General features: G+C 37.2%; 1 protein-coding gene across 8 annotated transcripts in view; it reads right to left on the bottom strand.

Annotated features, from left to right (window-relative positions):
• Nucleotides 1-27,967, bottom strand: part of arhgap21b (Rho GTPase activating protein 21b) — a 76,004-nt gene that overhangs the window by 44,874 nt on the left and 3,163 nt on the right. For all 8 annotated transcript variants that reach the window (XR_007932784.1, XR_007932786.1, XR_007932785.1 and 5 more), the window contains exons 3-4: nucleotides 6,801-6,974; nucleotides 6,675-6,696 (exon numbers count right to left, since the gene is read on the bottom strand). Coding sequence is in view for 3 of the 8 variants with exons in the window: in XM_051913337.1 (XP_051769297.1) it covers nucleotides 6,675-6,696; nucleotides 6,801-6,974 (196 nt within the window). In the remaining 5 variants the exon portion in view is untranslated. The remainder of the gene's footprint in view (nucleotides 1-6,674; nucleotides 6,697-6,800; nucleotides 6,975-27,967) is intronic.

Here is a 27,967-nt window from a genome sequence, read left to right as displayed (position 1 = left end):
ATATTACGCAGCGCCTCTCACAAATGTCTCCATGGTTGCAAGGCACGCTCCCTGTGCAAGCAGGGGGTCACAGGCGCTGTGTAATATCATTGCGCCTGCTGCACCCATGGACAGCAAAGTTCCTTGATTATTATTATTCCTTGATTAGAGTATAGTTCCTAGCCATATCGGCCCAGAAAACCGCAACTTTTAATTTTCCGTCGGTCTTAGTACACAATGTAACTACAGAAGAGTCAAGTTTTAAATAGGAAAAATATCGAAACTCTTTGGTCATTTTTGAGCGAGATGCTAGCGGTCTCATCAGATTCAATGAACTATGCTAAGCTATGCTAAAAGTGGTACCGCCAGACCCGGAGATCGACTGAATGGATCCGAAAACGGTAAAACTCAACTGTTTAACTCTAGGGGAGTTGGAAAATGAGCTTGTTTTCAAAAAAGAGTGGAGTGTTCTTTAAGAAGTCAAATAATTAACTGCACTTAAAGCTTTCGTAAAATTAAAAGTGAAACACCCAAAACTGTATATGGTAGGTACCATAACGAAGACTAACTGTATGTTGATACGTGAAATTCTAGAGGTAATGTCGGATGGCGTAGCATGGGGACGTAATGACGTGTGCCATTAAACGATCTATGTTCTATAACATGTAAAACGGGAACATGAAAGGAGTATTCTAAAAGCAACTCATGTAAACACCTTATTAAAATATTGCCTTGTTCAGAATAAGGTCAATAATTAGATTACTGCTGTGAATGTAAATGCAGTCATTCAAACGATTCGTTCAAACGGCTGATTCATTCAGGAACAAAGCAAGCTACTGTCTTTATGAATGGGTCTTTGAATCACTGACTCACTAGATTCGTTTGAAACTGCAGATTCATTAATAAATGAAACACCTGTGTTTGCTCTGAGGTGAGCAACGGTTCAGCTGTGATTTTGTTTGGAACCATTTTCGTTGATGAAATAGAACAAAATCTGACAATACTGTTCCTAAAACGCAAGTCACTTAATATTAACTTCATGTTTATTGAATTGTTGTATAAAACAATTGTAAAAATGCATATTACATTTGCAGACTCCCTTTATAATCATTAAAAAGCTGTCACTCGTCTCAGTTCATCATGATCTCCGTTTTTTTTTATATATATTACACACACACACATATTATATATATATATATATATATATATATATATATATATATATATATATATATATATATATATATATATAATATATATATATACACACACACACACACACACATAATATATATATATATATATAAAAAAAAAAATCAATGAAGTTGTCTACACTGCACAATGAATTTCTTATTTACATTGTGTCTGTACTTTGTTTGTTATAAAGAGAGGATTTGTGAGCTTGAATAACTCAGCACTGAACAAACTCCAGCGTTTTGAGCGGTAACTGGATTTTAACTTCTTAATTTAAAACACCTCTGATTGGCCATTGTGTTCAAGAAAAAAAAAAAAAAAAAAAAAACATTTCTGTGATTATCTACATTGCTCAACATTGCAAAAACACGTTCTCTCTTCACACTCTCCAGAGTGCAAACCCAAACATGCACTGGTGCGTTAGCAAAATCTAATTTGGTGTTATTAGTTTCAACTGAGGGTGCACCCTCTAGCACCCCCATAGAACTGGGCCTGATCAGGTCAGTCACACTGGTGCTCCTAAATATTTTTTCACAGTCTCAAGCAGTAATTTGCGATTGAAATGCGACTGAAATGGTCGCACTGTAGAGCCCTGCTTTAGGGATGTCATGTAAGCTAGTTTGGACTCTGCAAATCAAGTTTCACAGAGCTATGCACTAGTGCGCTCTTATAGACTAAAGATTGTTCAGGTGATAGTGTAAAAAAAAAAAAAAAATTGTTTTTATAACACTTTTTTATATTTCAGTTACGCTGCAATATATACAGTATTACAAACCACACTACAGTATCAGTTCCTGTTCTAATTTCATGCTTTTCAATAAGTGAAATAAAAGCATACAGCGCAATAGTTCAAACCCTTGGCAGCTACAAAGTTACATACATAGGTGAATTAGATTACAGTTTGTGCTAAGGACATGAGAAGAGGTGTGATATTCTTTCACATAGCTCTTTTGTATATGCAGAAGAAACCCTGAAATATATAGGTCAGATACTTGTTCTGACTGACACACTGACTCAAACTTACAGAGGAGCATTTAACAAGGACTGTGCACCACAACGGGCAAAAGATAAATGACGAAGCATTCATAAACCTAAAGTATGAATCTCCTCTAAGTGGGGCATGATCTGAGGACCCTCACAGAAGGGGCCAGCAATGTAATATAGCAGTGTTTTTTTTTTTTGGGACAGATAAGGGGTTTATACTAGAGATCAACCAATAATCGCTTTTAACAATATTTTTACCGATATTTAAGCAGTTTTACATAATCGGGTACTGGTTTTGTAATATCTGATTTACTGATAAATGCCACCACCTTGTGGGCGTTTTTAAGAATTGTACGCAAGACCACCATTAAAGCGCTGCATCTGTGGGGAAAGTGTTCAAAAGGTAAAATAACTTACCTCCCTTAGTTAATAAACTAATATTACACCCATTAACGTACAAATGAGATATATTACATAAGTGCTTGATATGTAGTTTAAACTTGGCACAAAAAAAAAAAAAAAATATGGAGACGGAGTCGCATAATCAATCAAGTCATGTCCCAATAAATGAGTCCAAGTTGGAAATAAAACCGCTGAATTTAATTCTCTCTCTGATGTCTGTGCTCATTAAGCCTTGTAAAATCGCATTCATAGTTCATTCACTCACCAGGTTAAGGCTCAGGAATGCTCCAGCATGGCCACTGTATGCAGCTTTCAACAAGACCCACTCATTTAAAACTCCCTAAATTATATTAATATTTACTATATAACCTTTATTTCGCCAATAGACAAAACAATTACAGCTATATATGTGTAAACGCATAGATAAAAACAGTGCTTTGTCAACAGGTATTTCATAATCTAGACTGACAAAAACATTAGGTGTTGATTACATACCAGATGAGACAGACTCGATAACTGCGATGATGTATTCGTTGTTTTGTTTATTTTTCTGACAATGCATATTCCAGTGAATATTCCAGCGTATTCTATTCTTTTCACTCTTTAGTCTATTAAACACACAAACCTTTTAAAACGGTTGTTTATAACTGAATGCTTGTATTTATGCAAAGCTGTAAGACTCCTCTGTTCTCAATTTGAAAACAGACTTTGTAAATTTATTTTGCCTAATTTGTGTGTGTATGCATGCATATTTTATATATATATATATATATATATATATATATATATATATATATATATATATATATATATATATATATATATATATATATATAAAAAACTAGATATTACTGCTGTTGTTATAAATAAAAAGTTGCAATTTAGAGTACTAAGCTACAGTAAAGTAGCAATTTTTTTTTTTTAGGTGGTTTAGAATGTTTTGAGATATTTTGAAATATTTTTACATGCTTTATTTGTTACCCGTTCGTTTACCTGATCAAAGCTTTTATTTAAAAAAAAATTACACTAGTGACAGTGCACTTTATTTTAAATTTTTTGCACTTTCTATTTATTGATGTAGAAGTGCTTTTATTTTTTTGGTATGCAAAGAGGGAGTGAAATTACAGTATTGAAAAAAAGTGTTAAACAGTTTGTTCAGTTCAGTGCTGTTGTTATAATTGTCAAAAACAGAAACAAAACAAATAAATATTGGTTCTGTATATATCGATTATCGGGCACATAAACATGCAAATAATCAGTATCGGTTATGAAAAATCAACATCGGTCGATCTCTAACTTAGACGATCATTCCTGAACTATTATGTCCTGCACCTGGCGAATCTCTACATTCTTCCACTATCAGAAAAACAAAAATTTTCAAACAGATGTTTTTTCCTCCACACATTCTTCATTGTTTATCAAGAATGTGACTTGTCTTTGAAAGTTCACTTATGTGTGGTTTGTTGAAATGCCACGAGCATTACAACCTTACTATAATTTCAAACAATCAAATCTATGTAGGTCACAGTTTGCTATCTGCACTTTAAAGAAGTCAAACTGACAGGGCCTAATAATGTGGGGGATCCTGAAGCAGATTTAGAAGTCTGTACTGCTGTAGCAAGGATGCTTTAAGATAATTTAGAGATGCAACTGAGTAGGGCTGCACGATAATGGTTAAAATGATAATCACGATTATTTTGCTCAAAAATATAATCACGATTATTCAAAAATGTAATGTAGTTATGGCCATTTTGCATGTTCTTTACCAACCTACACTTCACCCAAAAGGCCTGTAGGTGGAACACCGACTTCATTTAACCAACTATGATAACTTCGTTAGATGGTAAATCAATACAAAATACATCGTTTTGGTGAGCGCTTTGTAATCTGTATTCACATTAGATTTTTAAAGCAACACAATTCGTTTGCAAATGAGACAAACCACAGATTCAGATTGCCCTGCAAATTCGTAAAGCAAAGAACGATGCTCTTTGATATATATATATATATATTAAAAAAATGCTTAACGTGAAAAATGCTTAACATGGCAATTAATGTACTAAGACAATGATATTAAAAGACTCCGTAAATATCATAAACCATACTGTAGGCTACAGCAAAGCAGTTGAGCCCAGAATATGAACGCAATGTGTTTAATTTCACGTTAAATTTTTCCTCCCATAGAAAACCGTTAAAGAAAAAGCTTAACGTCACTTAAAGTAGCCTACTAAGTGGTATTAAAAGATCAAATTCTGCACAAAACAATTTCTCTGTATAGTATGCTTTATTAGTATAGTGTTTATTAGTAAGTTTGATCTTTTAATGTCACTGTCTTAGTAGCCTACATTAGGCCACGTTAAGCGTTTTCTTTATGGGAGGAAAATGCTTAATTAAACGTTGTGTTCATATTCTGGGCTCATCTGCTTTTCTGTACATAGTATGCTTTATTAGTATGGTGCTCACTAAGTTTGGATTGTTAATAACACTGTCTTAGTAAATTAAGCCACTTTAAGCTTTTTCATGTTAAGCGTTTTAGAACGTCCCACTGGCGATATCATTTTCAACTTATTAACATTATAAAAACTGGTAAAACCTTTAAAAGATAAAACAGCAAAACTCTTAATATTATTTCCAATAATTCCAAACTATGTTCATTTTCCCGAGTGAATTGTCACATAGGTTGCAAAAGGTTTATCACATAGGTTGCATACTGTTGCATTCTGCAAACAGTAAGGTGGAGATCCGTGTTGCATTTGTTGAAATTCATCGCTGAAGGTTTGATCACGGCAGATTTAGTCACACAAATAGTACGAGTGGCTTGTGAAGAAACGAAGACTGGCTGTATGACACTTTCATTGAAGCAGAATTTCGCTGTGGAGATCGTTAAACTCCAGCGCACATGTTTGTTTTCGGATCATCAGCACTGCTTCTGCATTTAGAGGGTGCGCGTGCACAGAGTTGCCAGATTGCACAGATTAAGTAAAACACCGGGAAGACAGTATATCTTTTTAAGGGAAAAGCTCTATTTGGGGGATTTAAGCTCTTTGCATCTGGCAACCACAAGCATATCCCAAAAAAAAAAAAAAAAAAAAAAAAAACACGTTTTCAGGATAAATAATGAGCGGGCCAATATCGTGACGATTATTTGTAATCAGTCGAGAGAAGCAGATATTGTTATCGCGATTAAAATACGACTAATCGTGCAGCCCTACAACTGAGCAGTTTTAACTACCCAAAGCGATGCTAAATGTCAAGTTTAAAAAAAATAAAAATAAAAATAAAAAAAACTCTACTCTTTGGCATTTTGCATATTGTTGTCCAGTTCTTTCTGAACGCAAGAACATAACTGGTCATTCAGCCAACCCACCATCTAGCCAATTTCGAAAACAGGCTTTGCATATCCCTAATTGACAGCAGGATGAAACTAAAGGAAAAACAGATCAAATATACTTTTAACAGTCAAGCTCTTTTGCAACAAAATGATGCAATCTTTAGAAACACACCTAAGGTCAAAAGTTCAAACAGTAAAGGGGGAGAGGTTGAGCAGGGGAAAGAATCCAGTGAGTTATTTCTGGCAGCTATAGATGGTTGTGCTGAACCATGTTACGAGAGCTATCGCGTAATGGGAGGTGAATAAAACCCATTCCTTGAGAGAACAACTGCTCTGATACAAACTTTTGGGGTGCTAGATTAGGTTGTATGAGTAAACGATGAACTCTGGGCATTTTTATGAATTGTCAAGATCCTCAAGTCTAGTTTTATAAAGAATTTATTCAGACAGAAAGGTGCATGCCACTTTGCCTACTTGTGCCATTTTGTAGTATAGTGTGAGTAATGTGTTCACACTGAAAATTACACTGTGCACTTCAAATACCCAGATAATGCACTTAATTAACAGAAAAAAACAAAGTGTGGAATGTTGGACACTTCACTGTCACAGCTTTGCTTACGTAGAAGTAGTGGTGGGGGGTTTTTGGGGAGGTATCAGACACCAATACAAGACGACAAAATAACCTTCTAAAATTCATACACTAGATGGTAGAGTGCATAGTGTATAGTATGTCATTTGGGACAAAACTAGATTACATTTTATGTCACTAAAAGTGATAACTTACCTCTGTGACCATGGTCTTCATCCTATAACAACAAACAGAAAATCTACATTATTTTGTATGTTGAAAAAAATACAATATTATGCTAAGATGCTATGAAACTCCTGTGAACACAGCAATGAACACTACCTTAATATTGGAGTGCACTGCAGACTCTGGTGGGTACACAATGAAGTGACGCAGAGTGAAGCCGAAGCCTTGTGAAGTGCGGCGCAGACGAAGCGTCTTAGGCCCTGGCCAGGAAAATGGCTCTTCCTCCAGCTGAAAGAGCACTGCTGGAGAATCATCCTGATCCACCACATCCTACAGAGAGACATGAACAAATCAAGAGGAATCAGTCAGACCACTGAGTACAACAGACATACAGATCCAGATTTCTGCAAACTAAAAAAAAAAAAAAGGAAATGCTTAATTTTAAAAACTTATTGCGATTTTTGGATGGCAGATGCGCTACAAATTATGTTTACTGAAGTCCACAGATCAACTGAAAACAGAATAGATCAGGATAAGAATCGATACTGGTTCATCAAAATGAAGATTCACTAAAAATCAAGAAATAGATATTGTCATCCCATCTAGCATCCACACAGCTGATGCACTGCGTGCATGATATACACGCTGACAGTCACAACATGCCATCAGAGAAGCGCTAATTAAATGCCATTGACTCAGTCAATGATTTCGGCCCTACAACACAATTTCAGTAGAAACCAAAATATTTTTGCCATTTCGAAAACATGAAAAACTCCACCTGGGTCTATTCATAACTTGTAGTTTCTGAGAAATGACCTGATCAAACTGTACAGATCGTGACATATTGCCACTGACATTCACACCAGTGAATCACTTTTGTGAGCAAGAAAGCACTGAACAAGAGCTCTTCTGCCTTTCATAAGAAGCGGCAGTGGACAACCACACCACAGAGAAACAGCAGAACTTGTTGCATATAGGGCTGCACGATTCTTGCTAAAATGTGAATCAAGATTTTTCTCCATGGGAATTGAGATCACGATTCTCTCACACGATTCTCATTTTTTTTTTTCAACCAAAACATTTATTGCAAACAAAAAAAAACAAAAAATAGGACGTTCATTTATAATAAAGTGCTGGACTTAAAAGTAACAAAAAACTTAAAAGTTTCCTTATTTAGACCCCTTAAAGTGAATAACTTTAAATCTTTAAGTTGTTGAACATAAACAATAGAATGTTAACAATAATAAATTAAAACAATTAATAAATAGCACCTGTGCTTTTTGGACACTCCAATTTTTCCATGTTAATCAGAGTATTTGTCCTAAGTAGCCACGATGACGACACATGATGATTCTATTTTAGAAACGGTTTCTATTTTTCTGCGACGTCGCGGCTGGAACAACGCAAAGTATGACACTGATAGTATCAGGTACTGTTTATGTGCTTTATTTAATGGTAAAAGTATCTAATGTGAGTTTGAAAATCATTTTGTGTACCTTTTATAGCTGTACTGAAAGCAACAATGGACAATACACCTCAGAACTTTAAAATAAAAGGAAACAAGAACATTTAAACTGTCAACTCATTGTGAACAAGTGGCAAGTGAATTATATGAAAAAATGTTTCAGTAACTCAGTATGTGTTTATAATGTTAAAATGGTGTACTATTCATGAATTTGATTAAACTTGTCGCTCTGGTTAGTAAACTGACTAATCTGTTCAGGTCTGCCTCCTTGTTATACAAGTCACGTGAGTGACAGCAGAACACCATAAATGAGGAAGAGAGAGGAGAGACGTGATCGGGATTTATGTCTGAATCATTCGCTAATCTGTCACGTTAGTTTCAGTTCATGGGCTTTCAGGTTTGTTTTCATTTGTCACTTGTTCTTTTGTTTGTGTTCCCGCCTGTCTCTCGTCTCCATGGTCACCGTCATTGAGTTCACGTTTGTCAGCTGTGTATCATTTAGCACCTTGTTATCTGCACTACTTAAGTTTCTGCCCTTCAGTTGTTCTGATTCCTGTTTGGATTATTATATTAAACTGTGTTTGAACTTGATTTGTCTTCATCCTCATCTGCCTGAGCACACAGCGTTACAGAAGACAGGACCAAGAATATGGATTTTGGAACAAAAATTGCTGCATTGGCCAGAAGCAGTCAGAACATCGTGGATTTCACCATGGAGTTCTGCCGTCTCGCCGTTTGTTCCCCCTACGATGAAGAGACGGCGAAAATGCGGGGTAAACTTTCAACATCCTTTGCTGGAAGGAGGCCGTCATCAAGTGTCTGGAGAGTGTCTACCCCCAATCCATACAGCCGCCACAGCCCGACCCAGAGCCTAGCCCATCACCACCACCCCGATCTGCGGATCTCACGCCTGAGCCCCCCGTAGACTGGAAGCTTCCACCTGCCGCGACATGTGAGCCAGAGCCCGATGAAGGAAGGACAGCGCCCACTATCACTAGTGAGCCACGCCCACCCTCCCACCACTGAAAGTGAGTACCAGCTAGACTCAATGGACATTTTTCAAGAGACTGGAGAGTTGGATCCCTTTTACCCCATGAAATCACCTGTATGTCAATCATCTTCTTCAGTCATGTTCAGCCTCTTCTTCCAGCGGCTGCCCATCTGTCGATCGTCACCAGGATGATGCCCCGTAAGTCACCATCATGGCTTCTCCCTCCATCTACTCCGCCGTGGGCTATCGTCCTGGTCGTGCTCTGGGTCGGCAACATCTGCCTGCATCTGCCATCCCATCGCCTCCCCTTCTCTCCAGCCCTTCGCCACATCCTCGTCCTCCTCCAAAACCTCCGCCATCTCTCCATTTGTCACTTTCCTTCCACGGCGCGAGGACACACCTTGCCGGAGGGGGCGTTACATCACGTTAGTTTCAGTTTTCATGGACTTTCAGTTTTGTTTTCATTTGTCACGTTCCTTTGTTTGTGTTCCCGCCTGTCTTCCGTCTCCATGGTCACCGTCATTATGAGTTCACGTTTGTCAGCTGTGTATCATTTAGCACCTTGTTATCTGCACTACTTAAGTTCCTACCTTTTAGTTGTTCTTTGTCCGGTCTCGTAGTTAGTCATGTGTGTGTACCCTGTTGCCTGTTCTGATTCCTGTTTGGATTATTATATTAAACTGTGTTTGAACTTGATTCGTCTTCATCCTCATCTGCCTGAGCACACAGCGTTACATAATCTCTGGCCTGATGTGTTTTGTTTTACACTGTGTAAGTGTGACCAATAAATTTGACTGATATAGCATCTTGGATTGTTGTAAAGTAAATAAGTAAATAAGTGATCACGTGAATGCAGCGTGATCTGAATACAGGGAAATACATGCAAGTGAATCGGCGTCATTTAGAAAGAAGATCGCATTTATGTATGAATTGAGATTGTGATTTTTTTGGATTAATCATGCAGCCATAGTTGCATACATGGTAAAAATAAAAAAAAATAAACCTTGGAAAAATATATTTGACTGTCAAATTTTAGAAAATAATTCCATATAGATAGTATAGAACATTTTAAACAGCCTAGTCAACAAACTAGAGTAGGATCAACACAGGGATGAATCAGAACTGCTATGACATCATCATCCTTGACATTTTCCTCTTCATACTGAGGAACGCCCACTGAAAGTTGAGTCAGGACTGGCCTGATGTCATGTCTGGAGCATGTGGGAGATGTTTTATCCTTCATCTGAAGTTATTTTTCCTTTGTGGAGCATATTTAAGAATAAGAGACACCACACACCAGTTCCCCCACAGGAGGATTCACTGTTCAAATTTGTTTTGCTGGCATTAATATCAAAAATCTGTTCAAAAATCAAAAAACAACTTTGTGGAAACCTTTATGGAAACTCTGAAAATGAAAATTGAAGGGAAAAAAAATGTTTTATTTACTTTAACAAGGATCAGGTTATGTAATTTGCCCATGTTGAGATCTGAGGCCTTGAGCTTTCTTTGGATCTTCATGCCTTAAAATTCCAGAGTGGGCATTCTGCTTCTGGCACGCACTGCTCTGTTTATGAAGTATTTATAGCTTCACACCTACCCAATATTCACGCCCTACCCTTTACTGCCTAACCTCCTCCAGCAGAGGTGTGAGAAATCAAATATTCCCCCTCCATAAACACAATCTAGCATCTGAAACGCCACAACTGGTGATGTTCTCAAAAGTGCGAATGTTGTATGAAGTAGAGACCAGTCAATTATGTTTAATAGATTATCTTTGTTTAACTGTCTTATAACCAATTTTTTACTTTTTGACACAATAACTAAATAATTAGATGACAGAAAAAAAAAAATCTATAAAAACTTATCACATACAGTTTTCACAAAATAAAAATAAAAAAAGATCAGCTTAAATCCACTTATCAAAATAACAAAAAGTCAAATGTCTAAAGTTTTGGTTTAAATGACAAAAAGTAGTACTCAAAATATATTTAACTTACCTGCAAAAGGAGTAGAAAAATAATTAAGGGATAATATAAGACTTCACCTTACAAATGGTTGTCGAAAGCAAAAATGCTCTGAACTGCACATGAAATTTAGTGAGAACATGTGCGCGATGTGTTAGAACTAGGGGTGTGCACGAATATTCACGAATATAATTTTGCTTTGCTGTGTTGGAGAAATACGTATTCTCTGCAGCTGGCCTTATTGTTATCAGACTGAGGAGCCAACTTTCACCCGAGAATGTGGACATTGTTTTTCTCAACATAACATGTGAAAAGATATAAACATAACCATATGCCCACTCGAATGTATAGTAGTTACGGGGATTTAAGACAGATTGGAGGTTATCCTAACTTTAAGAAGTTATTCACGATGATAATGATTTTTATGATTTTTTTCTTATATGGAATATGATATACATACGAATATATAGGATATATATAGGAATATAAATACATCTAAAATAATGTCTTAAAAAAAATTATGTCTCAAGAGCAAAAGAAAAGTTTTTAGTAATACAAAATATTCTTATCTTTTTTCTTAAGTTAGAAAATAAGAAGAAAATAGCAGAATTTCAATCTTAATGTTTAGTGAACCCAGCCCCAGCACCCCAAAGTTAGTAAGAAACAAGTATTGCATTTCATTCAGCAAATTTGATGCAGGGCAGAGTAAAGGTTGTTGTGGTTTAAAAATCTGATTAGACTGATTATTGTCCATCTTTCTCCATTATGAAGTGAACTTTCATAAAGGAACAAGCACCCATGTGCAGCAGTGAGCAAAAACATCTGCTGATGTTTGCAAGACGTTTCCAGTGGAAAGGAGGGCTGCAAATTCATTATCCCTCTCATGTCTAGTTGATGAGGTCACTACTGGAAAGAAAAGGAAGAAACATCCTAAGCTTTTGTCATGTGTGTGCTAGGGAACATTGATTCATCAGTGATGTGAAGCAGGATGTGGGGCTTTGGTCTATTTTGGTCTTCTACACAAGTAGTCTTAAAGTTCCTTGAGTGGCTGGAATATGTTCAGAGGGTGCCAAATTCTGATGAGCGCCTGCGTCTTTGAGGAATGAGTTAATAAGTGTGAAACACAGCAAGTGCACATGAAATCAGAGCCTGTGTGAACTTTTGGAGCAAGTTTCTGTCAAGAGCTGTGACAATTTACAGAATATTACGCTCATAATTTAAACTGCTAAGCAGTAGTAAAGCTGACTGCAGGATGTTTTAGACAACAGTGTGCTGTAGAGCAGTTAGTGCTGTATACTAGAATGATTTCTGAGATTGAGGTAATGGGACCTCATAGATTACAAACCCAAGCTGATTTGAAAAGCTTAGGTTTACAAAACTATAACTCTTAGAACTCCCCTACAAGTCAATGTCAGCAATTTGGTGGCATCGGAGAACATCACAGCATTTTCTCACAGACCTTTAGGACATCTATATATTAGGACTGGGCGGTAAAATAATATATTTTAAAGCAGAGGTTAGAACCACTAAATTAAAAATGAAACTAAATAAAAATAATAGCACAGACTAAATGTTAACTGGTAAGAGGAACACACATTCACTCATCTGAGCTTAGTGATTATATTAGCCTACATTTGATTACCACATTACATTACTCTTTTTACAGTTACTTTTATCATAAAAATAAACTTACTTGAAGGTTAAAATGCTACATATGGCACATTTAATGTCCAACAACAAATATTTTAGCAAAACTTAGCTATATTTTAGACAGAAATATGGCTCTCCTATTCAATTGCGCTCCGTCTGTTTGGTGCACATGTGCGCGACGCCGCTCGTTCACTGAAGTCTGGGAAATTTAACGGAGACTTACTTGCACAAGGCTCGTCCACTCCTGACAGCAAAATGGAAATATCTGCATGACTTTCTAATATTTACAGATGGAGAGTTTACCTGTGAAAATTTAGGCAACAGTATTGCCAGGGATGTGACGGTGAGGACATTTTCCCACCAGTTCATTGACGTGTGTCAACACCAGTTATACCGGTATCACCGGGTGGATGTTGGAGTTTTTCCCTCTTTTCAACCTCGCTTTTAAATCACTTATGAATGCCCGTGCGCATTTTACTTTCGCTTACGAATTAGCGTCAATTCAGGGGCGGAAATAGCTAGAATGGTGTGTTCATTATTATTCTTAATGAAAGCACAACAACAAAACGGTACAATGACCAACTCGCTTATATTAAACAGAACTATTATTAACAAAATGAATAAGCACGGCATGCACCATGCTATTGGCCTAATATAAAATAACAAATCACTTACAAAAAAAAAAAAAAAAAGAAAAGAAAAAAGAAAATTAAAATCAGCAAACACTGTGGAAACCAAATAAATAAGAAACGAATATAAACTCGCTTATATTAAACGTTTAACAAAACGAATAAGACAGCTTTGAGGCATAGCATACACCACGCTGATTTGTGCTGCGGCTCTCGTTCGGCTCACGCTGAATTGAGCAGAGGCGTTCAGTTTTTAATTGTAGTGTCTGTTTTCTAACTCTAAAACAAGGGTGGGGGGCGGTGTCGGGGACATGGACTATCGCAGCAAGCCTAGCCTCATTCTATATCGTTCATAAAAAATGTAATCGATACATTATTCAAACTCGAAATACCGCCCAGCCCTTAGCCCTAAAGTAGGCAAAAGTATCATCTGGGCTTGTCCATCAGCCCACTTGACCACATGACAATGGCCAGAAAGTGTGACACATACAAAACACCTGATGAGTGGTGACATTATTTTGGCAAAACAGCAGTCATGCTGTGCCACACAGCTGGACAGTGTATCACCAAGAAAAACTACAGAATGGCAACACAACATAGCATTAATTATTAATTATTTCACACCCACATAGCACATATTTGGCTTATGCCCTCAGAGCAAACTGGAACTCAAATTTTCCTGGCCATGGAAATGAATGTTTAGAACCAGTGTATGTAGATTTAGGCAAAATGATCAGTGTCTCTTCCATGTGAGATCCCAATCCCAACCGGATGCAAATCAGAAATAGTGCTCAGTCATGCAGAATGGATGTGGTGATTTTGCTCTGGGACACAGAGGCCAGGCTTAGCTAATCCAAACAGATGGACAGGGAGCAGCTTCAGCGCAGATAGTCCTGCACTTTACAGTATGGTGACAGACCAAACCAATAAATACTCCAACACCTCCATTTGCCAAACCCCCCATAATCAAAAGGCCACATCTCAACCTTCTCTGGAAATGCTCCCCAAAAGGGAACAGAAAGAGTTCATGAAGCTGAGGGGAAAAAAGTTAAATGGGCATTTGTCATGTAATGTTGCAGATTTTTTTAGTTGTTAAAGCTGAACAAGAGGTGTCTAAAGATTTGTCTAAATATGTAGTAAGTTAAACTTTCTTCCTGTCTGTAACTCTCAGTTAAAAATATTTAGTGAACAATGAGAATATCTATACTGACAAGTAGTGATGGGAATAACAGCGTTATAAATAAACGGCGTTACTAACGGCATTACTTTTTTCAGTAACGAGTAATCAAACGAATTACTTTTTCTCCCGTTACAACGCCGTTACCGTTACTGACAAAAAAAATGCCACGTTACTATAATTGAGCACTGAAGGGGTTTTCAAAGTGATCGCGCCGGCGCCTCCATGTCATGATTATATTGTCTGCTATATTTGCTTCTTATTTATTAAATCCAGGCAATTGGTTGATAAAACATTGATTAATATTAAGATACAATTTTTTACAAAATGAAATTCACTTTAAAATGAGGCTTTCTACAAAACAAAACTTAATGAAGTGGTCAAAATTATGTCTGACCCACTCCATGTCTCCCAATATATTGCGCATCGTATGATGTATTTTATCTTACTCATGCTGAGAAAGAGAACAGAATTCTGTGCATGCTGTGTTTGCACAGAAAACAGTGTGCGAGTTTCGAATTGAGTTCTCTTTCAGGTCTTCGTGCACTCAAATAGTTTAAAATCGCTTGAATGTCTAAACTGACAGGACCTAAAGCACATGCAAATGATCACATGCAAAACTTTCACTCTATGATGATTAAACTGAAATTAATCTGAGAATTATATGCATTTTGAACCATGGTGTCTGGTCCGTACGGATCACTTAACTACAATCCCTATAATTGCATATGCTCCGATGTGACCATCATAGGGATGCACCGATCCTCTTTTTCGCTTCCAATACCGATTCCGATACATGGGATTCAGTATCGGCCGATACCGATCCGATATTCAAGTAATAATAAAAAAAGTGCTAAATTACCTAATAAACTGTATGCCTCACTATGTGGAAGAAACTGGGATCATTCTTTTGTGCAAGGTATCAGGCTTGACTTAAACATTACTTTCCTAACTTTGTAAAACAAAATAAACAGACACAAATGTAGTAAAATGTATTAAATAATTGTGCATCAGTGCAACTGTAAATAAACTAATACCTTTACTAGCTTGGTAGACATTCAAAATAAACAGGAGTCTGGCTGATTCCTTCATCCATGACCCATGGCCTGTTTTTCATGAATGTTTGAGTCATACATGACATAAACTAAATATATTTATATATAAATATAGGCTATACTATAAAATTAAAAGACATTTCTTTTAAATTTATAGTGGAGTTTTTTTTTTAATGAGGCAGCAACATATGATAGGACAGAACAAAAAATGCTATTAACAATATTTCATTGCGCAAAAGTATTATAATATGAACGGCTCCCATACAGAGCGGCACAAAGCGCTTATGCGCATCCTGTGTGCAGAATGATGCGCTTAAAGCATCATGAAGTCACAGCGCGCAGTGGCAGCGCTCCGCATTGAAAAGTTCAAAGCACAAAGTGAAGATATATTGATGAGTATTGTATTACCGGTATCGTTATCTACAGATGAAGTATAATAATAGAAACATTGATTCATCTTGGAGAGAGTTTCATCGTGTTGACTGTCATAACCGAATGCAACACGCAGTTTGAATGTTGAATTGAGAATGACTGACAGCTGCAGCGGAGGGAGGCATTTACGTGAACTTTAATTTAACAACTTAAATATTCATCTGTACCTCAAATTAAACTATGGAATGGCTTCAGAACACTTGGAATATAGTGCACGGAAACTTTAAGGTGCTTTTTAATGTTGTTGTGCCTTTTGTGGACCTTAACAATAACACAATAGTACACGCACAATATCGGATTTTGATCGGTCCCATCCGGCCGATACCCGATCCGGCAAAAATGGCAGTATTGGAGCCGATACCCGATCTGAGTATCGGATCAGTGCATCCCTAGACTATCACGGATGCGCACATTGCGATATCGATGCTACAACGATATATCGTGCAGCCTTACATTTAAGTGAGTTGATGTTATCAAAAGGCTGGAGTAACATTGAGACTAGGTTAATTAATGATGACCACAACATGAACAGAATAGAAAGATGACAGAAACACCAAAAATTAACAGAGGTAGTCCACCTGACTTGTGCACTACATTCCAAATCCTCTGGCCACTTCAAAGCTTGATGTGAAAATTATGTGAAAAGATAGCCAATGATATCTTTTCACATCAATGATAACCGTGCTGACAGAATGCATGTAGTGACATTGCCTCTCAGAATTGGTCACACTTGTCTGTTGCCTGGCTACCAGTTTCTCTGTAGCTGGCCCAGCGTGCTCTTTGAGCAAAGTAAACACAAGTTAATAATAAAATTAAAAGAAATATCTGATCATCCTCCATAATGCGGTTGCTATTTACATCTCATACCGTCTGTAAACTCTTGCGTTACCAAGGCAATGACTGAGGCATTTGTATTATATTCCAAAGAGCTCTGTTATCAGCCCCACATTGGAAAACTGTACCGGCTGGGCCGGATCGGCACAAAATGGAATGGTTAAGCAATAAGAACGGTTTGGGCCGATGGTGGTAAAGTGGCTAATGATGTGAAATGTAAACAACATTGATACACAACTTCTGGCTATGGATATAATAAATGACATGAAGTTTTTGTTTTGCTTTTTGTCCTCCTTAGAGCTTGACATATGGATTTAGAATAAGTTTAGGGGTAGGTGATATGACCAAAAACTTATTTCATGAATCTTGAACTATATCACTGTAAAGTGTCAATAACTACTACTGGAACAGTGCTACACAAATATATTTACATACCAAGACAAACAATATAGTAAAATCTCTAACTATAGACACTTTATATCATCGCTACGATATATATGTTGTCAAACTACCCAGCCCTGCATAAGGTTAAGTAAATTACTTTTTTTTTGGGTGAACATTTCCTTTAATGTGCAGTGGAAGTTTTTCTTTATTATTTGTTTTCATAAAATGCTTTAAAAATGGATTTGGGAAACATCAGAGAACAAATTATCATGTGTATAAAAGAGTGTAAAACCTTTCTGCTGTCCTTTTTGCATAATATAGGCCTAATACTAAAGATCTACATGACAGTAGGATCAGCTGAGAATGGAGAAATCACATTAGGGCTTTTCACACTGTGAAATCTTCGGGTTAGTGTCGTTCTAAACACCGCTTTTAACCCCGGGTAAAGGAGCGTTTCACGCTTGTAATTTAGATGTGGGGTTACCATGAAACCCTGCTCTGGAGCAGGGTCAGAACCGCTTTTGCGGTGTTATCTCCACATTACGGTGCCAAACTTGTACAGTGTGAAACGCTGCGGTGTTAGAATGTTACAACTAGATGCTTAGCAACCGACAACCAATCGCTTGCCTTATATTCACGTGCTTTGGGCAGTCACAGAAACACCGCTTGATGTTTAAACAGTCATTTCTGCTTATAATAGGAAAACCCAGGATTCTGTTTACCAGGGGTTTAGAATGACCCAGGATTAACTATTTCAAGTGTGAAAAGCCCTATTGTGTCTGTAGGTGTATGTGTTTGTGTCTCCCTGGTCCAGCTCCTCTCCACATCTTATTGGACTGTTTATGTAACAAACAGAGTCGTGCCACTCATGCCTAATAGACATGCCCCTGTAGAGTGCTTTAATCAACCACATATATTAGACAACAATTTCCAGAGAGAACGAAAATATTAGACTAACCAATGTAATGACCAACCAATGAAAATGTTAGAGATAAACAATATCAATGATACAATTTATTACGATAGGAAGAATATATACCTAAATGGTGTGATACCATAAAGTAGGGATGCACTGATAGGATAACTTTTTGGCTGATACGATACAGATTTTAACGAACTATTGGCCAATTCCAATACTGATGTGTGTCATTTGCTGGAACTTTTGTCATTAAAATAGATTAGTGTTTTGATCACGTTTTAAATTAGCAAAATTCAAAAACGCATGCATTAAGGTATACTCGCTAGTTTATTGCTGCATCATAAAAAATAAAAAAAATCTATTGAACATATTGGATCCATTTAACATTCAACAGGCCAACATAAATACAAAAGAACAAAGATGCATATGAAATAAACAGGTAGGTCTAAAGCCAGGGACACACCAAGCCATTTTTGAGTATCGGCCGACTTAGTTTTTTAGGTGTGTTTCTCAACGCCACCTCTAGTCGGACGTCGTCTGATTTTTTGGGCCGATTCAGCATGTAGAATTGGTGTTGGGCCGTCAATGAGAGAGAGAACTCTGATCAGCTGCTTAGTTTAGTGAATGGTTCAGTGAATGGGAATAATAGCAAAACAGACAGCAAAGAATTCAAGATGGTACAGAAAGAAGGCTGTTATAATTTTACATCATCTTACCTGAGTGTTCCTGCGCGAATATTTTAATATCAACATGAGCCAAATAAGTGATCAGCATGAATGATATTCAAAACGGTAAGCACACGCTGCTTTGATTACAGTTTGTGCATCTGCAGCAGCCTGCAGTGTTTCCCTTTTGAATGACGAATATAGAGGAATATATCTGGAGAAATAAACCGTTGTCTGCTTTACACAGGCACAGAACGCACATGCTAGCCGACAGTTGGCTGTAGTCCTCTCCAAGTGCAGCTTTTTTGTCCTGGCGCAGGAGATGCAAGGCGACAACATGGTCGGCTTTCATCTGCGCTAGTTCATTGGCGTCAGTTTGGTGTTTCCCTACCTTAACAGTAGTTTTCAGGTATAGAAATGAATCACAAGTAAAATATATTCTTCATTGTATAAATGAAATAATCCTTTTAAGAGTTACAAAAGTTATTTAGTAGTGAGCGATTTTTTGTGTTTTGATGTTTGATTAACATTAAAACACAGAGCAGCGCTGCAGGAATATTAGGCTGCTGTCGCTAAGAACTGCACAGATCCAATATACCGGTACACAAACATTTTTATTTGTTAACTGTTTACGCTCATTTAAGACATAACTGACTGTTTACAAGGATACTCACCAAGAGGGGCATTTTGATATAATTTTAGAATTAGAAAAAGTGAAAGAACTCAATTCAGTATTTGCACGTGGTCTAAAATATGACTTTATGGGCGTGCGCTTTGGATGTGTTTAGCATTTTGAGTGCTGTTGAATGGATTCTTAAACACCTCTGATTGGCCATTTTGTCCACACACTTACACAGATACTCACGGAAGCATTTGAAAGCAGGTGTCTAGAGATGAAACCGCTGATAGAGGAAACCACTGATAGACGAAACCGCTGATAGACGCCTGCTTTCAAAACGCTCCCGTTTGGAGCTGTGGCATCGAAATTGGAATTGAGAGTTGTTAAATTTCACTGGTATCTAAAATGTCGATGTCATAACCTTATTTATTACAATACAGCGATACATGGGTCAAAAACAGCAAAAACAACTATTTTATTCATTTATTATATTTTTTTGTGGTGGGGCCAGTGAATATTGAACCACTGAATCGAAAATCGAATCAAGAAACGAATCGAGATCTTGTGAATCGGAATCGAATTGGGACATCCGTATCGATACCCAGTCCTAGAGAACACGATGTATATTCTGGCAATAAGTTACTGTGATTAGTGTTAAGCATGATTTACTTTAAGGGCTACTGCTAGTGACAGAGTGATGTATTGACACACTTCACACAAATCGATGCGTTTACGTAATAAACTTTGTCGATTACGTTGATCTGTCGTTCCAGCCCTACATGACTGCATACATTTATAAACATTAAAAAATAAAGTAGTATAAAATGCAAGTTATAAATTAAAGCCACATTCTACAGACCAAAAAAAAAAAAGCCAAACATCAATACTGCACATATCTGTGATACTCCCTGTACAAACACCATCCTTTTGTTCTAGATGAGTGTGGAGCAGCAGTTCTTTTAGGCTGTGCAGTAAACCTGTAAATAATTCATGATGAGCACAGATGCACCTGGACAATGTGTTGCACTCCCAGAGGTGTGTGAATGGTAGCTGGGCTCGCATCAGAAATCGGAATCGTTTATTAGAAAGCAACAACTAGATAAGCTTCAAGTTCCCGAGGCTGATAAACACACGGACCACTAAAGAAGGTGAACAAAACGACGTGTCCCTCCAGATATTTTGCATTATTGTCATGTCATGATAGTAGTAGTGTGTTCAGCTGGCCACTCTGCACAATAGGTACATCCAGAGGACAAACATGATTACAAGCAGCACCTATGGGCCTGAAACAAGAGACTGGGTGACATCAGCAATAACCACTGAGAAAACTCCAAACAGATTTTCTGACATGCTTGCACACTTTAAACTGTTTACTGTAGTAATATATAGTAAAAGTATACTTTTTACCTTGTACCTCCTATGTTGAAATCATACATGGGACTTACACTTACATGGGTCAGTGATTACTCATCCTAAATGAATAACCTCTAACTGAACTAAGCATGTCTGGACTCTGGTATGCTGTTCTTTTAAGGCAGAGCAGTGTCTGAAATCAATTTGTCTTTTTCTATTGAATTGAGAATCTATTTTCCCTTCTGGCCCAGGAGTTAATCATATGACGATCAGTAACAGGGCTGAAAAACAGGAAAAGGGCCAAAAGCTAGGAATGCTACAACCAATACATTTCTGCCTCTTACTACCATGTGCATATTTCTGCTCCATATTATTATACTTTCATCCATTAAGGTGTATCTAGGGGTGGGAGTTATGACCAAAATTATATCACGATATGACAGGGCTCGACAATAAGGCCTGCCCGATGGCCCGGGGCCAGTGTGAACGACGCTCGGGACAGTAGACGGAACAGTCACTTGCCCGATCGGGACAGTGCTGTAGGGGTGTGCGTTATATATCGTCTATGATATCGTAAATGTTGATTTAACGATCTGATATTATCGAATGTCCCTCACTTTACAAAAAACAAACAAAAACACACCCATTGAGAGCACGCACTCACTATATGACGTAGTCTAGTAGGTTAGTGACTAGTGCGTGTGCATATTTAGAGTGTACACTTTCCCTGCTTGATTTAGTCTATTAAAATGCCTTTAGAATGCCCCAGAATTCAAGATATGAGGCAAAAATGCCCCTGTATCTCTTTTATATTTATTTCATTTAATATAGTTAACCAATATTACACAGAGCGCCGTTTTTCTCCAAATATCACCATTATTACAAATGTGATATTGATTTTATTCAGCGTACAGTTTAATGAACAAGAACTTAATATCAAGAGACTTACATTTTAGACACTAAATCGCTTGTTTTGCTCTATTTCGCCAACAAAAATAGTTCCAAAGTCCACAGCATTGTTTTGCGTCTCTGAGCAACACTTCCTAAATGAATCAGCCATTTGAATGAATCGGTTGAATCTCAATGACTCGCTCATTAACAGAGACTTGCTGCCACCTCCTGGCAGGTTTAATTTCACATTTAAAGTGTCTTCATTTTTTAAATAATTTCAAATAACAGTATTTGACATTATTTGAATATATTTTCAACATTAAAAACATTTTTATGCATCTGTAACTGCTCTTGACTGATTAGCTTTTATAAAGTTTAATCTATAGTTATATAATTATATATTAGATTACAATTTCTGTACCTGAAAATCTCCTGTTTAAACCTACACAAAAAAACTTGAAAAGCACCGCTTATTTTAATTGTTTGTTCTGTTGTATTTATTTGTGCTATTACTCTTAATTTGATTATGTTACTATTTTATTACTTACTGTTTATTTGTCTAACAATATTTAACATTTAAGTGAGTTAATCTAGTAGCTTTTGGTGTCATAACCCTATTTATAAAGGTTAAATGTAACAAAGACAACGGCCCATTTTCTTGTCTTTTATTTTTATTATTTTGTTGTGGGGCCAGTGAAAATTTTGGCGGGGCAAGTAAAAATTTGAACATATGACATAGCCCTGTATGGGTAATGTTATTTCACGATAACAATATCACGTTATAGTTATTTTTTTCTTTAAATAAAGTTGCCATCAAAGATACCACTGAAATTTCATAAATCTCATCACCAATTTCAATATCACAAAAAAAACCAGATACCAGCCTAACATAAGTTAAATAAAAATAAATAAATAAATAAAAAAATAAATAAAAAAAAAACTCACTGAAGACAAGTAAACAGTCAGAGAAAAATTTATTAAAATATAAACAAAGAAACTAATTGCAAGCAATAGGACAAAAAAAAAAAAAAAAAAACCTACAATAGAACAAAGGCACAAATTAATAAGACCTACCTGAAAAACTTCAAGCACTAGAAATAAAAAATTACAGTAGAACAAAGATTCAAATGAAATAGACCAACCTGAAAAACTTCATGCACCAGATAGGCCAATATAGAAATACTATAAATTGTATAAAGTAATCAAATGTTCAAAAAAAAAAAAAAAAAAAAAAAAACCTGTATAGTCTTCACTGTGTAAATTACACTTACATTTCTACTTATTAAAGTTACAAAAGTGATTCAGTCAAGAGCGGGCAAGGACAGAATTTACTATAGATTTCTATAAAGTTCTCATTATAATGCTATGTTTATGGCAGATGTGCTTTATTTTATTGTAGGCCTACATTATCAAGGGATTTCATAAATCGCCTGCGCGTTGTTGAAGCCATACGAATTATGCCATTGAATAAATATGACAAATTATATTATATTAGACTAATATAGAACATATTAGATTAATCAGATGTAGCTATTACAACTTATCTGCAAAAAGTTCGTGAGCTTGAACGAAAGTGTAACTCCGACTGCGCTTTAAAACACAGCCAATGAAAGCACAACAAATTCACATTCTAGGCCTATTAGGCTATATTAGTGTCACTATTATACTAGTCACGATTCTCTATTTTATATTATTATTTGTCTGTGTTTTTATTATCAAATAAAATGAACAAAGATATTTTTGCTTTTATTCTACTTTATTCAACTGTAAATTGTAAAATTGTAAATGCAAAGTCTGTTCACAATTAGGCCGGCGGTGGAAAAAACGCACTCCACTGGAACAGATGTTGCAGGAACAGCCAGGTACCACTGGGCAAGGATGCTCCGCTTTGTAAACCGATTCTCATTTACCTTCCACCACAGTAAAGGATCCTGGTTCACAGGGATGCATGGTTCACTGAAGTAGCTTTCGACTTCAGTGTCACGCAAACAAACATCACTCGCACCATAATCCTCACCAAAAAGAGTGTCGAGCGCCATAGCTGCTGCTCCTTCAGGCTGAGGGTCACTTTGCATGTGTGTAACAGGATTATGTGCCGTTTCAGAGATTCTGCCACAGCGGTCTTGAATTCCGACACTCTTGGAGACGTGATGAGGCTGTGTGTGATTGGATAGACCATCGAAACGCAAACGTGCGTCTTACTGCACATTGCTGTTGTGGCGCACTTCAGAGACTGAAGAACAGGTATCAGTTCTTCTACAATCTGCCAGTGCTCATCTATCAACTCGAGTGTCTTCACATCAGCAAATTTGGTAAAACTGCGATCTGACAGAACAGCGCACACAGTCCATCTTTGTTCAAAAAGACGTTCAAACATATCGCACACAGAATTCCACTACGTACGACAATACTGGATAAGTCTGTGTTTGGATATTTTCTGCTGTTGTTGTTTCTGGCGAAGTGCGGCTGTAGCCACTGTGCTGTGGTGAAAATGTGCCACTAAGCGGCTGCTGGCAGCTATCACGCTTTTTACAGATGCAACACCGAAACCTTCGTTGATGGTTAACTGGAGGGTGTGAGCAAAGCAGGGAACTGATTCCCAAAGTCCTCGATTCGCCAGAACCATATTACTCACGTTATCATGAGCGCACACAATTACTTTGTCCGAGCTTGACAGCCACTGTTCTGTGGCATCTTTTAGGCACTTGGCACTGTTTACGGCAGTGTGTCGTTCATCGAAACTGCACGTCTGTAACACTGCACTGTGCATTTCCCATTCAGCAATTTAATGGCAAGTTAGTGTTAAATAGGATTCAGTGGTCAGCGAGGTCCATGAATCAGTAGTGACAGCCACCCTTGCTGTCTCTGACAGTCTGTCTTTCAGTGAAGAAGCAGTCTTTTCATAAAGAGCATCTATTCTTGCCGTGACTGTTTTGCGTGACGGGACATCATACTGGGGCTCAACGTAATGCATGAAATCTTTAAATCCTGCTCCATCGACGAAACTCATGGGCAGCAAATCCTTCACTATCATTTCAGCAATTAGCTCAGGGCACCGCCCAAAGTGCTGCTATAACCAATCAGGAGAAGGGAAAAACAAAACAAAAAAAAACCATTTCGATCATCATTTACATGATCGATCGTCGCTGTCACGGTCGAGTAATCGAGTACTCGGTCGCTGTTGCACATCCCTAATTGTATTTGTCCTATTGTTTGTAATTTGCTTCTTTTTTCTTATTTTTAATAACAGAAATGAGATAACATAAGACAAAATAAAATAAATATATATATATATATATATATATATATATATATATATATATATATATATATATATATATATTTATTTTGTCTTATGTTATCTCATTTCTGTTATATATATATATATATCTATATCTCAATATCGTGAAATAAAATCTCATATCATGAAATAAGAATTTGGTCATATCACCCACCCCTACACAGAAATAAGTTATGTGAAGAGTTATTTATCCATCAGTGAAGTAGCAGAAGGAAGCATTAGTCAACCCCTCCAGTGTCCCTTTATTCAATGAGGAAACTGTGGTCAACCAGAAAAATCAAGAAATGCCTTGAGCACTAAAACAGCATTTAAAAAAAAAAAATTAGTTAGAGACCAGCTCCACCCAACCTAATCTACCCAAAATGCATTTCACAAGGAAACTGTGTCAACATTACAACAACGGGGTGATGCCTTTTAAAATAACAAGAGATATTTTTATGAACTTCCAAGCTGAAGAATCTTTTCCATACCACAGGAACAGGATCCAAATGGACATTCCAAGTCTACTGCCTTACAATAGATTTGTGTGAGAAACAGACCGAGATTCACTGCAAACCACTTAAATCACAATATACACATTTTCAAACTTAAAAGCAACATAGTTTTATTTTTTGGAGTCCTTGGTCACAATATGCTTTCTTTAAATGTAAAAGAGCAACTTGGAGATCAAAGTATTTTTTATGAAGATCGTTAATCATTTGGGTTTGGAACAACATGAGGAGTGGTAAATGACAATTTTAAGTTCTGTCTCCACTATGCCCATTAAGATAGCACAAGAGCTGTGAAAGGCACAGTACAAGAGTTGCCAGACACAATCCTGTGACATTGCAAAGCTTGTGCAGCTCATTGCATAATGACCTTTAAAACTTTGAAAATGGTAACATACTGCTGCAGGCCAAACAAGATGAACTAATATTATTTACACCATGGACTCATAATATTAGTCACTTGAGTATGAAACTTAACAGAGAAAAAAAAGTTACTAATCAAAAACCAGTGAAAATATAGGAGTTCCACATTTTTCTCTTCCAACAAAATGAGTTCAGCTGAGCCATAGAACAAGCACCAAGCAAAAAAACAGACTTAAATCTGCCTATTCACACATTAAATGCTTGGCTCATCTAATCAACATGCAGGCAACAGGTTTCCTTTCCTCATCACTCAGTTGGAAACAATGAAGACAAACCTACCACTGGCAGAATAGAGACATCCGTCCCGACTCCATTTCAGCAGAAAAACAGAGACAGTGCCGAATATTAGATTAAAGGGGAGAGCTAATGTGAGCACAAATCGGCTGATTCTATAAATAGATGACCTTCAACCTGCCATGAATGTGGACAGGGGTTTATACAAAGGTCTTCATTCAGAAGGCCAGTGGAAAGATTCAGCAGACTGAGCACAAAAATGTTGATTCATGGGCGAGAACTAATATTACAGCAGGACAGCGATACCCAACATAAACCACCAACACTCACTTAACTTTTTTTCCCTATTTAGCCCACTTCACTTTTTAATAAAGGGAAATCCCTGCTTCTGCAAAGTGTTTTAGCAAAACAAATTGAAAAGAAAAGTGAAACCAAATCAACCACCAGGTTAACTAACGTACAGAAAAAAGGCCAAAAAAAAAAAAAAAAAAAAAAAGGCCAGAATTTTAGGCCAAGTCAGCACAACCCACACTGAAATGACAAAGCCATAAGTTAATACCCAACTACACCGCAAAAGAAGTATAGCACGTTCAGCAGCACTCAGATGGTCCCCACATTGACCATGTGTTTAAAGGAAGGGGTTTTGCACCAGCTGTTTGCATTGTAGCTGCACTGCGATCTGACTGTGTGGTTCAGACTGTTTAGAAAAGCTTCCCCCACAGCTCACTCGCAGATAAACGGATGCTCCTCGCTAGAGAAAGCCTGCCAGGGAATTTCCTTCAAGAGCATCCAAATAATTTAATTTCTTCTGCACACACTTACGATTACAGATTACAGTCCTTCATGTTTCTTTTGAACTACAAAGAAATTATAGACAACAAATACATTGCAGACTGTAAAAAGGTGTGGAAAAATCCAGACTCATTTTACGCCAAAATGCTCACACATCAAATCATCATGTTTGCAGGACAACAACAGAGACCCTGTGCACACCTGGTATAAGATGCGTTTTGGTCGATTGGATCACAAGTGCACGAAGCAAAATGCATGTGTAAACGGGGTCTAAAACATTTTGAGCTTGTTCACTTGCGACTACTTCTTCTAGAGGCAGTCAAAAACGCATTTGACCGGATTGCTTTCGTAGTGTAGACACTCGTGGTTGAATGTGTTCAAACAGCCACAAAAGACCGGCTACTCTCCACCTACTGACTCAATGCGTAAACAATAGTGCTGGGAAAATACATTGATTCACGACAAAGAATCCAGAGCTATTCTGATATTTTCCGATGTATCGCGATCCCCTTTCGAATCGATTCTGAGCTTGGTTTTTAACAGCAGATGGCACTATTTGCTTTAGAAACACCCGTACTCTGCTTGCTTCCTGTTCCCTTACACACATCACTTAAACCTAAAATAATCATTAATGAAGTTCAAAAAGGTTGAGGTGTTCATTCATAGTGTGCTGTGTTTACATTAATCTCATGTCATAAAAGCATTCTGAGCTGAGGTGCAAGTATATTTAACAACTTACATGATTCAGCCGAACGCACGAGGGCTGTCCAGCATTCTTCTTCATGAGCATTTGCGTGCAAGGTTAAAAACTAGCCTAGAGCGCCATCTGCTGTTAAAACTAAGCTCAGAATCGACTCAAGAGAGAGAAAACACCAGGATCGATCCAGATTCATTGTATCGCGAATCGAGAATCGATTGTGCCAGCCCTAGTAAACTTTATGGAAAATGCGCTAACCAAATGGGATTTAAACTTTGTTGGCTGGAGACCCAATTTTGGTCGGAAGATGAAAAACTATGCACAAGCACAACCAAGCAGAAGGTTCTCTCACCATTCCTA

This window comes from Ctenopharyngodon idella, chromosome 2 (assembly GCF_019924925.1).
Source record: "Ctenopharyngodon idella isolate HZGC_01 chromosome 2, HZGC01, whole genome shotgun sequence".
Lineage (NCBI taxonomy): Eukaryota > Metazoa > Chordata > Actinopteri > Cypriniformes > Xenocyprididae > Ctenopharyngodon > Ctenopharyngodon idella.
The sequence above is the reverse complement of the archived record's forward strand: the minus strand, read 5'-3'. Positions and strand labels throughout refer to the sequence as shown.